Source organism: Opisthorchis viverrini (genome assembly GCF_000715545.1).
Source record: "Opisthorchis viverrini unplaced genomic scaffold opera_v5_189, whole genome shotgun sequence".
NCBI classification, from domain to species: Eukaryota; Metazoa; Platyhelminthes; class Trematoda; order Opisthorchiida; family Opisthorchiidae; genus Opisthorchis; species Opisthorchis viverrini.
Window position 1 is genome coordinate 847,832 of NW_008751836.1, and position 13,130 is coordinate 860,961.

Here is a 13,130-nt window from a genome sequence, read left to right on the forward strand (position 1 = left end):
TTGGACATTTATTTATGCGAATCCTCGCGCTGGCAAGCATACTGCCCCGCGCTGAGAACATAAAGAGCAGTGCTACACCCTTTTTTCACTTGTGCCTTTCAGAAGAACGACAGCCACTGACCGCAAAGAAACAGTCGACCCGGGAAACTCGGGCAAAAGCCTCGATTCTGTGTATCAATCCGTGAATCCGTGAATCCGTCAATGACCTTCTCTAAGCGGTGGTTGCAATGCCGCTCATGAGAAGTTTAAAGAATCTTTTGGCCTCTTTTTGCTGACAGTACATTCTGCCCAGATCATAAACAACATCGACCCAACTTTCTACAAAGCGAAGCATGAGACTGGGAATCCACCCACCAATGCCTCTCCACGGAACTATAAAGGAACAACGGATGAACTGACCTTGGCAAAGTGTTGTGCCGATAGCCGGGCCCAGTGATACCCTCTAGCGATCGTGTCGCTGCGGGTTTTTACGGGACTCCGGCTGTCGTTTCGTCTGGGACGTATTGTGTTGCCTTTGTTGCATTATGTCTGTTGAGACCGACCAGAATGTGATCCAAATGTTGGAGAACCTGGGTGCGGTTTCTAAACATGGTTGGAAAGCCAGATTCGACCGGAAACCTGAAGTGCAATGTAAACCTTTCGGCCTCCCTCGTTTGTCTCAGATTAAAAGTTTCATACCAATGGCATTTAGGTGAGTTTCCGCTTCACGTTTAGGGGCGTGGCGGGTATTAACTATTCTCCGATGCTGATATTGCTATTAGGCCCTGCCCGAATTGACTGTTTGGCCTTTCGTGCTTCTAATCACCACGCTATTCAAACCCCGTGTGCACTAACGTATGGAGGACATTGATCTCAGGTTCTATTCCTGATTCGCAGTGTGCACTGTAGTGTGCATGTTTCGAACTCACCATGGTAATGCAAGGACCCATGGCAGTCTTTTTGGGTGGAAGACAAAAGCACTGTGAGTTGAAGTGGGCAAGCTTGTACATTATCAATATATACTCGTAGGTCGGGCGAAACGGCAGGCACGTTACACTGTGGAGTAATGGCACCGGGACTGAACTTGAGGATTTCAGTCAGCAGAAATTCACTGTGGTCACAGCCGTCAGAAATGATCCGAAAAACAGTATTTCGAATAAAGTCTAGTAGATGCTTAGAATCCCCGTCTTTGAGATTAAGGCGTCAATATGACGACATTTTTAGCCATACGGTGGATTCCCAAACAACAGCCCAGGCGTTCGATTTACTGAGGTTGTGCTGTGTAGCCCTGTGTTAGGGGCTGTCAAGTAGTTGCACATCATTTTCAAACAAACAGAGATTATTGAGGTCATCCGCTATGTTGTTCACCTAGATTGGACACAGTAGAGGACTCGACACTTAACCCTTGGGTTCTCCACTGACAGTGACCTCTAGCCTGGACCTGGGACCCTCCACTGTGAACAAGCGCCACCTTCTCACTAGAAAATGGTATAGTTTGACGTTCACCCGATGTGAGAGCCTACAAGATTTAATCTTATCCGATCACAGTCTGTGGTTGACCGTGTCAAACGGTTTACGGTTGTCTAGATAACAGTTCATCCTCTTTCAAGTACACCCTTTTCTACCCCGCCCCACCCTAATATGAGTATTCTCTGTTGGGTCCAGAAATAGGGTTGACCGCTTTGTTCGCAATGCATCAGACTGAGCCGCGGCTTTTATGCGTCCGACTTCGACGAAAATCCTAAACACCTCGGAGTCTGTTATCGAGCCCCGAACACTGGCCTACTTAGCTGCCTTTAATGTTCACTGAATCAGGCAAGGATAAATGTAGCTATTGCTCGTACGCTGGACTCCCTTTGCATCGATGTATGTTGACTCCCAGAAACAAGGGTGCAGAGATCAATTGTTGTAATAGGGCTGACTGCCCCTTTGTTCTCTTCTCGCTTCCGGTTGCGCCCCTCTGTTAATGCGGAGGCCTCTCCGGCTGATGCTTGTGTTGGGCCACCCAGCGCAAATTTCTCTGCTTATTTGGTTACCTGTTGATATGCACCTCCGTGCTGTTCGTTTGGCAACGCTTATGGGAGAATTTGTAGAAAGTGCGGTCCGTCGCTCTCCAGTTGTCTTATCGACTTGTCCACCTCTCGGTCGCTTGCACTCAGCACAGGGCTAAGCGAAAAGGGCTCGGCGGGGCAGATGGTCTACTGGCATGCGGAGTACATGTCCTAACCAGCACACCCTATGAAGCATAATTAATCTGTCAGGAGAGTTTCTGCTTCTTCTGGCGTGTCTCTGCATGACCAATCTGACGTCTCCACCAGACCCGACTAATGCTTCAGAGACACTGGTAGTCAAACATTGACAAGTTTTATATGTCTTCTGAGCGCACTGCAGCTGTGTAAACTCTGCTCTTGGCAGACAAACTGACGTTTTGTCGACGCCATAGGTGCCGGAAGTTGCCAAAAGTTGTCATTGTCTTCCCGATTCGCGAAGTAATCTAATCTCCAGCTGGTCCACCGGAAATTTGGCCTCTGCGGATAGTCGATGTGGGTGTCTTCAGATTTTTGACTGTCGATGTCTCGGAAGTGTTGCTGGTATTGGATGGTGTCAATAGATTAGTAACTAGGAAAAGCAAGTATTTGGTTGTGTGCTAGACTACGGACGACATCCAGCATCGTCGGCTACGGCAGCTCAGTCGTGTTCTAGGCATGGCGAAATATTGTCCACCAAAATGAGTTTTGGTGCCCATGTATCCTTAAGAACGGCTCGAAGTGTGAGGTGAACATTCTATGACTGAGGCTGTGAACGAAACTACAAGGAGTTTGGGTGTTGATGGTGTGGTACGCTCTCCTGGATGGGGTCTCCGTGACCCCTCCTGCACTTGTCTGGAAGCATTGTAGGAAATTCCAGTGGGTTTTGTGCTGTCAGCTTCTTTTCAGATTATCTAATTGAGCTCTTGGAGATGTAGGAGCCTCAAACTGCTTGCGACAGGCCAAAACCAGGACCTTCCCTCACCTGCTTCTGTTTGTCCAAGTATAATTCAATAGACGTCGCGGTTGCACGTCATGAAGCGTCGGTGTCAACACTGATCTTTCGATCTCTGGTGATGGCGAAGTAATCCTTGCATGTGTCTGCACCACCTCGATGGAACATCTCATAGTTGAGATCCAGCTGCAGTGTGGGATGAAACAACCCACAAGAACTCGATTTTTCATGAGCTTGCTATGATCAGTTCGTTGTTATGTGTGGCTGCGTCTTCCTGACAGCCCGTTGTTTCTGATACTTCTCACCCACGTCTATTATGAAAAGCCACTAGTCCCCAGTCAATTGGAGGCGATTACCGTACCGACTTACTGTGGTGCATCATTATGGGGAAGATAACCAGTGTGCAAGAGTATTATATATCTAGGACACTCCCTTCAGTTAAAGTAGACAATTCCATAGAACCACCGCAAAATTTGTGGGAAATTGTTCCGATACGCGGAATTCTGTTGGCGCTGGCTAGAGTGCGTGATTCTTAACTGCCACTCCCACGAGGAAACAGCTCCTTGGAGGAGGCAATTTGGCCGGTCTTTCTCAGAGGAAACATCATAATAATCCAAGTTTTTAGACAGCAGTTCGCACACGTCTTATCCGTCAACCCGGTGGCGAGGGGACTGTGTTTTTCATATATTTGTTCGTGGACCAGCTAGGTATGGGACTCGGTGGGCGTCATGGTGGAACACCGTGAGGCATGCCAGTGGACTATGGAGGTACGGAGACTCCTGCACAACGACGAGATCCTGACTCTGCGATATGGTGCTGATGTTGATGCCCGCCATCGCACACACCATATCCACGTTTGATCTCTAGTTGATACCAAAAGGTGCACGTTTTCACCCAGTTATTGGCTCTGTCACGGAAGAGGATATCTGGTTTATCTGCATGATTTCCCCGTGATGGATGACTGAGACCTCGAACCTTTAAAGATACTTCACTTTCATTTGCTACTGGAGTTTGAAGCAAAAAAGGATATGATGTACAACCTATCTGTCACCGGTTTCTGCTTCACACCGCGTTGCGCGGTTGCTCACAGGATGCTCAGTTTGGTCAGGGTTTGGTCACTGCTCTGTAGTGCATCCATGGTCCACTAACCAGGTGTTTCCTGTGATTTCCACAGACCCCATTAGAGGGTCCTCCCATTCTCGGCCCTGCCAGAGGCGAGGCCTTCCAGATGTTGACAGGTAGTTAGGTCAGTTGGCTTGTATTGCAATCAACGGTAATTTGGCCAATTTTTCGAGAGATTTGTGGGACCACATCGTGAAGGCGGTTGTAGCACACAATTCACTGCGGGTTGTCGGGATAAAGCCGGTGTGTGGGTGATGGTGACGATCGTTCGGAGAAATTATCCCTTTCAGCGTGTCAAAGTCGGTATGAGCGAAATAGGCATCCAGGTAGTTAGGGCCCTTTTTGTATGCTCCTTGTCAGCTTATGTTATCACGTAATTCCCCGTGGTAGACCTAATGGACATCAGCGATTCACGTACAGTGTGGGGAGTTTTCAGATGACTTTTGGACAACATGGCCTTAATTCTTGCCTGATTCTGAAGTTATTCTAACCTCTTTAGTCCGTTAAGGTGTGTGCACCTCTTGGAACTGTTAGTTTGGAATTGTTTAGCTCTTAGACAGACAATAACCAGTCAGTCAGATCACAGTGCCTAACTAGTCCTTGTCCCCTTACTCTAATCAGGATGTCACGGGAAAACAATGAGTAGGATTGATTAGGTGGACACTGTTTGTTGACAAAACTTTTTGAAGTCGCCCTGATACGTTGTAAAAACTGTTCCACTTTTCCCCAACCAAATCAAAATATGGTAAAACGATTTTCCCGGTTAAATTATCACCTACTTGATTGTCACAGACCAACTCAGCATTGAATCCTGCATCCATTCCCATTCAGCTATAGCGCCCTTTCCGCGCCTAACTGTCATGCCACCCGAGGGAAGCACGAGGGCTGGGAGACTGCTAGGTTGCTCAAACCTAGAGAAGGGAAGAGGCAGAAGTCTGGTTCGAACCACTTACCTTCCGGTCAGTAAATTAACGCTCTTACCATTAAGCCATCTCGCCCCAGTGGGAATGAGGACCCCATCAAGAACAAACACCGCGCAAAATCTCACACGGCTTGCATTATGAACTCAGGGTTGGTAGCGACTCTGTGACGGACCATCATCATTTTCAGCGGCACAGTAGTTCCAGCTGCCACAGTTTCGTTCACCGGTGATTTGGGGTGGTGGGGAGGTGATGAATAGCCACTCCTTGGAGGCGGTAGTTAATACAATTGATACGCCAATACAAGGGTGTCAGTGAACTTTTCACTGGGGAGATTGAAAAGGGAGCTGTGCTTTGAAGAAAACATCTTGGATGTATGCATGCTGTCGAGCACGCGACTGGGCCATGCCTGACAATTTCTCTAATCATTGATATACCCCGTTTCGGGGTTCTCATCCAGGAAGACTGCAATAACCAGCGCAGCTGAGTTTTCTGGTAATGGCTTTCATACTTCGCTGCCAAGTTATTGTTTGAGTCCCTGGCTCTTCCCTAATTTCGCATCAATGAGTTCGGTCAGATAGGTTAACAGGGATCATCCCTCTTTTAAAAAGGGCTAAATGCAGACCGTCCGGTCCTGATGGCCTCTCATGTTCTACTACGGATGTTTCATACTGACAAGCGGTTAAGTTTTACGTTACATTTGCCACACACTGTCTCCAAAGACTGTATTACACGAGGCCAGCTGAACTACTTTTCGAACTGTTCGTACCATATTCCATTTGGCTCATCCACGAGTGAGTTATTGAGTTGTCTCCTTATGACTTTTGGTTGGCCAAGACACCGGGATGCGGTGCAAGGGTCAGCTGTGTCCAGAGCATCTTAAGGGACAACCCGCATGTCACAGCACTCTCCCAATTGATATTATTCTTAACACTTCTGAACCATAGTCGATCACGCCTGATGTGACGCAGCTGGAGACGACGCAGAACACTTTTTAACTTGTCGTTTCACTGATCGTTGCTTCAATTGGACCAGTCGGTGGCATTAATTGGTGTAAGATGCTTCGGTTTCCGGTAGCAAAAGCCCTCTTCACCTCAGCTTTCGATGTCGACCAGAGCTCACGTTCTTTCTCTAGGCGCTTCACTATTTGGTGTTCGAGAGATTTGCGTTCACCGTCGTTTTTCTCTTCTCTTGGCACGCACTTTCCGGCATGATTCAAGACTAGCGATCCCGACGATCTTCAGCGGTTACTTGATTATATCGGAGAAATCGGACAGCGGTAAATGGCGCTAGCACAGCTGGTTTCACACTTTACCACACCTAATCCACGTTCTCCCCACCGGCACAGTGTTTGTCTACTGGACAGTTGTTAAATTAGTTATGGTAGTTCCCGGAAGATGGCGATTTGGCATGTTGCTTGTTAAAATGCGAGTGTCCGAAGTGAAGCGAACTGTCAGGCGTGCTGGCTTCATGGCGTGATTGGCGTCAAGCTGTGCCTCAAAAGGAAAGGCAGTCTTGAACTGTGTCTGGTAGCCACGTGGTCCACTTTTTGTCCACGGTTGATTTGCTCTTCGTGGCCGTCAGGTTACGCGATGCAAACATTTATGGTGAAATTTCATACTGAATAGAATCAGTTGGTGATCAGCACACAACTGGAGGGGTCGCCTTCCGTTGTCCATGCGACGTGCATCGACTCCAAATGGCTTCCCAAGGAGCTCAGACGATCGGCATTCATATCGCCTACAAGGATCACAATATCAGTGTTGCTCCGCGAATGAGCGCGGATAACTCTCGATAGAATGTATCCCTCTGGTAGTCAGAACTACAGTCCGCTGGGGTATATGCCGACACTGCTTACAGGTGGTTTTTAAAAAATCGATTTGCATTAACTTTGATTGAGTTAAATAACCGAACGGTGCGAAGGTAATTGTTCATGGAATCCAGTTCAGCAAAGCGCGTTCAGCATCCAGTTCAAGCGCGTTCAGCTCTGGGTCTGAGTGCAACTCCGGCGCCACATATCCCGCAATTCATCGTTTATGGATCTCCGGACAAACGGAGAGTGGAACGTGGAAGAGCTGAGCTCGTTCTCGGCGTTATGGTCTCAGTGAGCATTGTCTGTTTGACAATTTGACAGAGTGCGGACGCGGAAAGGATCTCATGGATTCAGCAGTGTTATTTTGCTTGTTGTCAATGGGCAGCGGGGTATATTAGGCACATCTATCAGACGACTGGTGATCAAATGACCCAGAAACGTTTGCTTGTGCGGTAGGAAGGAGTGAGTGAGGGACATCAGTGAAGACAGAACTGTGCAGGCAAGTGATACTTCGCTGTTTCGGGAGTTTGATTGAGGCACTTCACCTTGAGCCTTTGACTCAAATGTCCGACCCAAGTGACAGTAGGAGAATATAGAGATTTGGTGACCCTACCCCATAGCCTCTGACTCAAAAGTCTCATCATCATCATCATTGTCAGCTGCAATAACTGCGTACTCGTCGTACAGTGGTTGTAGCTGCCGCAGTTTCGTTCTCCGATGATTGGGGGGGGGGGATAGGTAGCTGCGTATTGGAGGCGGGAGATGATAAATTGGTGCATAAATCCAGCACTGTCAGTGAGCTCTCAAGTAGGGGAGGGAGGTTGGAAAAGGAGCTATGCATTGAAGACAATAGCTTGGATGCACAAGCGCCATTGAGGGCGCGACTGGGCCATGTCAGACAATGTCTCTAGCCATTGATGTGGTGGGTTATCTTGATAGAACGTAGGCTACGTTTGGAATGCGTCGCGTGGAAGTCGATACCAATTTTTGGAAAAAGTGTGAGATCGTTCTGTGAAGATTGACGCCTCACCACATCAGTAGCCGTAACTAATAAGATCAACCTTAAGGGATATTTTTTAGTTGCTGTTGAATTCGGATTAGAGGGAGGAAGGGCTTATCAGAATAAAGTGGGACTGAATGAAAACAGAAATAAGAGTGCAGTGTACATCTGGGTTGTTTCTTGGAGAGCCGATCCGTAGCCATTGAGTGGTGGGTTATCTTGATAGAACGTAGGCTACGTTTGGAATGCGTCGCGTGGAAGTCGATACCAATTTTTGGAAAAAGTGTGAGATCGTTCTGTGAAGATTGACGCCTCACCACATCAGTAGCCGTAACTAATAAGATCAACCTTAAGGGATATTTTTTAGTTGCTGTTGAATTCGGATTAGAGGGAGGAAGGGCTTATCAGAATAAAGTGGGACTGAATGAAAACAGAAATAAGAGTGCAGTGTACATCTGGGTTGTTTCTTGGAGAGCCGATCCGGGTGGTGAAAAAATAATCATCATTAGAATGGGTCAATACACATATTGATAGACAATGAGTCTAGCTTTCAAGCGATAGTAGCTTTTATCCTGCTTGTTTCGCGGTACAGAACAGCAAAGACAGGACCACTTCCGGGATACCCAGGGCTGGTTTTGCTAAGCAATGCTTGGACTTATAGGAAAACTGCGCTGCCGTTAATTATAGATAGATTTACGAAGTTTCTTCCTCCGAATAACTCAAACAGAACTTTGCGCGGTATTATGGTATGATTCTCTACGTTGGCGTTCTTCACTTACACTATCCATTTCGCGTTTTCATTTACTTCGTTTTTCAACAACAGGTACACATTCAGATTCTACTTGAGAAAGCGCTTAATTGAGAAGCGGTTGCCCTTCCTCGATCCTAGTCAACATGTACCTTGGAAACCGATCTACGGGGTTCCAATGGGTGGTATCGGGTGTGGTGCGATAGGTCGTGGTTTCCGAGGCGAATTCGTTCGGTCTAGTCTCATTCCCGGTATGTATTCTTACGATCCGCAGCCTGCTGATCAGGTGAGTGGTTTATTTTTGCTTCAAAGAATTCCCCAGTCGGTCGATGTATCATGACTCAGTATCGTGTAGAGTATAATGGAGTGTAAACAGACTGGTTTAAAGGCACATCTCACTTCGAATTCCAGCGATGAAACCGTTGTTCAGATGTGTTGCACGCCACTGGTTTTGTACCCATGGTTTGGCAGCGTCTTCGTCATCCTTCCTTTTTACGATGGACTTTACCTTCTACTACTGCTTAACACAATCATTTTCTGTCTGATACTATGAAAATGATCCGGTTAGAGTCACATCGAGCATGTCCTCTCAAACAGTTCAAATTCCAATTTCGTTCAACCTGATTTTCGGTCACCGCCATTCACCATCCACCATGAACATTAATCTTTGAAACGTCTCGGCTAGTACGATCGTCGGATTACACATTATACATCCAAACAAACCCAAACAATACTCCAAGCTCAAGACCGTACAGGTTGAAGTCTGCACGTATGTAGAAACACTATACTGCCGGCCTAATGAAAGCAATCTTGTCGTTGCAGTGGTTACTTTTTTGTTGGTACTCATCACGAATGCCTTCTCGACTTGCATCCGGAAAGTGCACCAAAGTATCCGATGTACACTAAGTGACAGAGCGGCAAATTTGGACAGGTAAGCAACTGCATGCATTAGTGACAGCGTTTGGACGAGTCATCGTTGGTTCATCCGGTATCAACAGAGGCAGACCACATGCTGAACTTTGCTGACGCACACGAGGAAACAGGCGTGACGTGTTTCATATGTTTGAGCTCAAGATTAACAGTCAAAGGTTAGGAAATGAGGCGCCTATTTCGATTGAGAATAAGCAAGTCTTCTGCTTGTAAAGTATCAGCTGACCGGCGAGAGGGTCATCGATTCGTTCCACGACTAAGTCAGGGAAGTTCAGGATAGTGCGCAGTTGTGCGGACAAGTCTGAGGAGCTACCGATTAACTATTGCCGGTATCCGGATTTGGCGAATGAAGTCCACGGAGTATGGCTACGGTTTCGTCCGAACGTTTGTTCTCTTTTGTTGCGAAGAGACTCAATCCGTCGCGATCAGACTAGACCCTATCATGGTGCGACGGTTTGCTTACCTCGTTAACCCCTCTGAGCTGTACTGGATGGTACCCGGGCAGCTTTCACAAAGTCTTCTCGAGTGACATTAGCCTTAGAGAGGGTGAAATAGGCGACGTCGTGAGCTTTTGTTGTGTTGTTTCCGAACACATACACGGAAACCTCTGGACTATCACCTGATGCGAGGCGCTATATCCTTTCTGCTTCGGAGTACATTGCGGCTAGACGATCGATTGGACGCGGCTTGTGGGTGGCTAATGAGGCATCAGCTTAGTTGACTCATGAAAGATCCTTGTGTAGTCATGAGAATATATCTGAAATATCTTTCACGTCTTTTTCCGGTAAAGCAATACATGCTCACAACTTCAAAGACAGGACCCTAAGTCAGTTGGAAGGCATCCGTACAGGGGACCGAAACCATGTCGTGCAAACGAAAGTCCGTAATGTCGGTCACCGGCCCGCCGTTGTCGGGTGTCAATTGTCAAACCACATCTGTGACCGATTTCCTCTGGTTATGGTATACTTATCAAGAGAGTGGAGTTTAGGGGAAACATTGTATTTCGTTTCGTCACTCATTAACACTGACTTTCTGAGGAAATTTGGGAATCGGAATCGAGATTTTGTCCTGTAATTGACTCCAATATATGCTGAAAAGCCAAGAAGCAGATGTATCATCTCTGCCAAGAATCATCAGTGATGTGTATCTCACGAAACTTTAGGGAGTTTCAAACCTGCGATCTCTCTCCCTATTCGTTAGGGATACTGAACATGTATGTCAGTCTCGGTGGAATGACGTGATACATACACCTTTACAATATAGGATTCAACCATGAGGCGTTTGCCTGAGACCCGTAAAACCCTTCTCTCAACTCTACTTGCCTTGTCTTCAGAACGCTTTAAATTGGCTTCCTACCTTCTTCCGTCCGAATAGATTCTATCCTAGCACTTCTCCCTACGAAAGTTTTGCAGAGTGATCCGTGAAAACCACATGCAATTTTCAGACCAACGAACATGATTGGATCACTGAGTGACGCCTGGTATATGGTGTTTGATGATCACTGAGATCTTTTCATACAGAAAGTGCGACGGGATATTCGGCAGTTTATTATTTTCTGTATTGATTCATACCCTCCGTTCAACCGTAAACGCTTTATATACATGGACATTCGTCAACAGGCTATGTTTTCCCGGCGACCATTTGATGCGCATCACTTGCGGAAAAATGGACATCTCATCAACGGAACGCGTGGTGTACTTTCACTGGTCGTGTATGGCTGTGTATCATTAAAAAGTTCCTCCGTAATCGAGGTATGTAGATAAACATTCTCTTCGAAACAAAAACCCACAAAATCGCAGAACTATTGGGACAGTATCGGCTGGCGGAGGCCTACGGAAAATCCGAATCAATTGCACTATTCTGTGGGATCGGTGGTGTTTGTAGATATCAGGGTTTGCCGTTATCTGCTTTCCACAACAAATGCGGGCCAGCTTAGCGTATAGTGGTCACTTTAGCACTGTACACTGAGTATCAAGTTATACCTTGCTGACTAGAAAATCGAGTTTCCCACAATTTCTGCTCAGTAGGTGTAGTTCATTATTAGTGGGTTTCATTTGACAAAATCTATCGTCTGACGTGCAACACTCGACATCTCGCACAGGGTACCTTCTTATTAATATGACCTATTCCCGTCAGACGGTCCATAGTTTTCTCCTTTCAGGTTGGTAAATTTGCCTGTTTCAGTGTTAGCTACGGTACTGCTCATAATTTTCTTAACTCTTTTTTGGATACTCGTTGCACTTAGTAGCCTTTTGGGGTTTCCCAACGAGACCGCTAGCCCGGGACAGTCAGGCCTAATTTTTCAGTCAAGTTAAAAATCATTATTTTTCATGGCCTGTGAGCAATCAGTGCCGAACAGACGACACGTAGACCGGAGATGGCTCGGTGGTTAGAGAGCGCGTTTACTGATCGGAAGGTCCGCGGTTCGAACTCGGCCTCTGCCTCTGCCTCTCGATTCCCCCTGTCTAGACTTGGGCAACCTGGCAGTATCCCGGTTCTCCATTCGGGTAGCATGGCAGCTAGGCACCGAAAGTGTTACAGCTGAACAATTTACTTTTATATTTTGCACGGGGCAGAGGTGATTGTTACATGGAGAAGTTCACTTTTATACTTGTTTTTTGCCTGCAGTAGTCAGTGGGTCCACTAGACACTTTTTCGTTGCATTTTAAATATGAAATCCTGGTGATTTCCCGCCTGGTAATTTCCCCTACTTGGAATTTTCATAGCTCAGTACGAGCACGGTCACCTACCGCTTGTTGTTTGTTCCAAAACTTCTAGTTCATTTTGACAATCAGAAAAGGAGAAGAAACGCTATTCCATCAAGTGCTATCACCACAAACCAGTGTACCAGCATTCGCCAATGGATTGCGCTCTTGGAATTGGGGTTTTTCCGCCCAACATGCACACTACATCGGACTTTATCCGCGTTCATGGACTGTTTATGAAGTTCCACACTTAAATCTGATTTTAGTCTGTCATCAGGTAAGCTCCTAACTTCCACGGTCGCTTCTTTTTCTAACTGATTGGTTACATTCAGGAAACTGTTCGCTTGTAACATGATGCAATGATAAAGTGTAATTCTCGACTTAGTGGACCAATGACCAATAGTTGCGGCTGGGTTTGATTTTTGCAGGATGGCCAGTTAAACGTCCTGGACCTTGTTACTCTATGCGGATGCAAATTCACAGATGATTCGTTCATCGTCATCATCATCGACAGCATGACATCAATGTTCAACACCGATGCTTCACTGGCGTACAACTATGATTTATTTGAAAACTTTATTGTAGAGAAAAGAGTAAAGGTGGAAGGGGGAGGGACTTAGTGCTAGCTTAACACAATCATTCCTAGGTGCCTACACCTCCAGACACTCACTCAGGCAATCTGGATAGAAACTGACAACATGAACGCCACTGACATCGGTTGGCAGCCATATCTTGTAGTGTCTCCAACCAGGCACAGTGAGGATCACGCGGTCCCCATCCTGGAAGGCGAGTAGCACCGACAGCACCCAAGCGTTTCGTGATCTCCTTCATACTCCTCCGCCAAGTCAAGGGTTGGCCACCTCTCTGTTTACGCCACTCCGAATTGGGCATGGAAAACAGCACTCTTTTCGGCAAACGATGGTTCGGCATA

General features: G+C 46.7%; 1 protein-coding gene across 1 annotated transcript in view; it reads left to right on the top strand.

Moving 5' to 3' along the window:
• Positions 1–424: 424 nt before the first annotated feature.
• Positions 425–13,130, top strand: part of T265_07660 (hypothetical protein) — a gene marked incomplete at both ends in the record, with an annotated part of 41,416 nt that continues 28,710 nt past the window's right edge. Inside the window, 3 exons of the mRNA XM_009173233.1 lie at positions 425–691; positions 8,640–8,850; positions 12,273–12,476. Of these exons, the coding sequence (XP_009171497.1) occupies positions 525–691; positions 8,640–8,850; positions 12,273–12,476 (582 nt within the window). The remainder of the gene's footprint in view (positions 692–8,639; positions 8,851–12,272; positions 12,477–13,130) is intronic.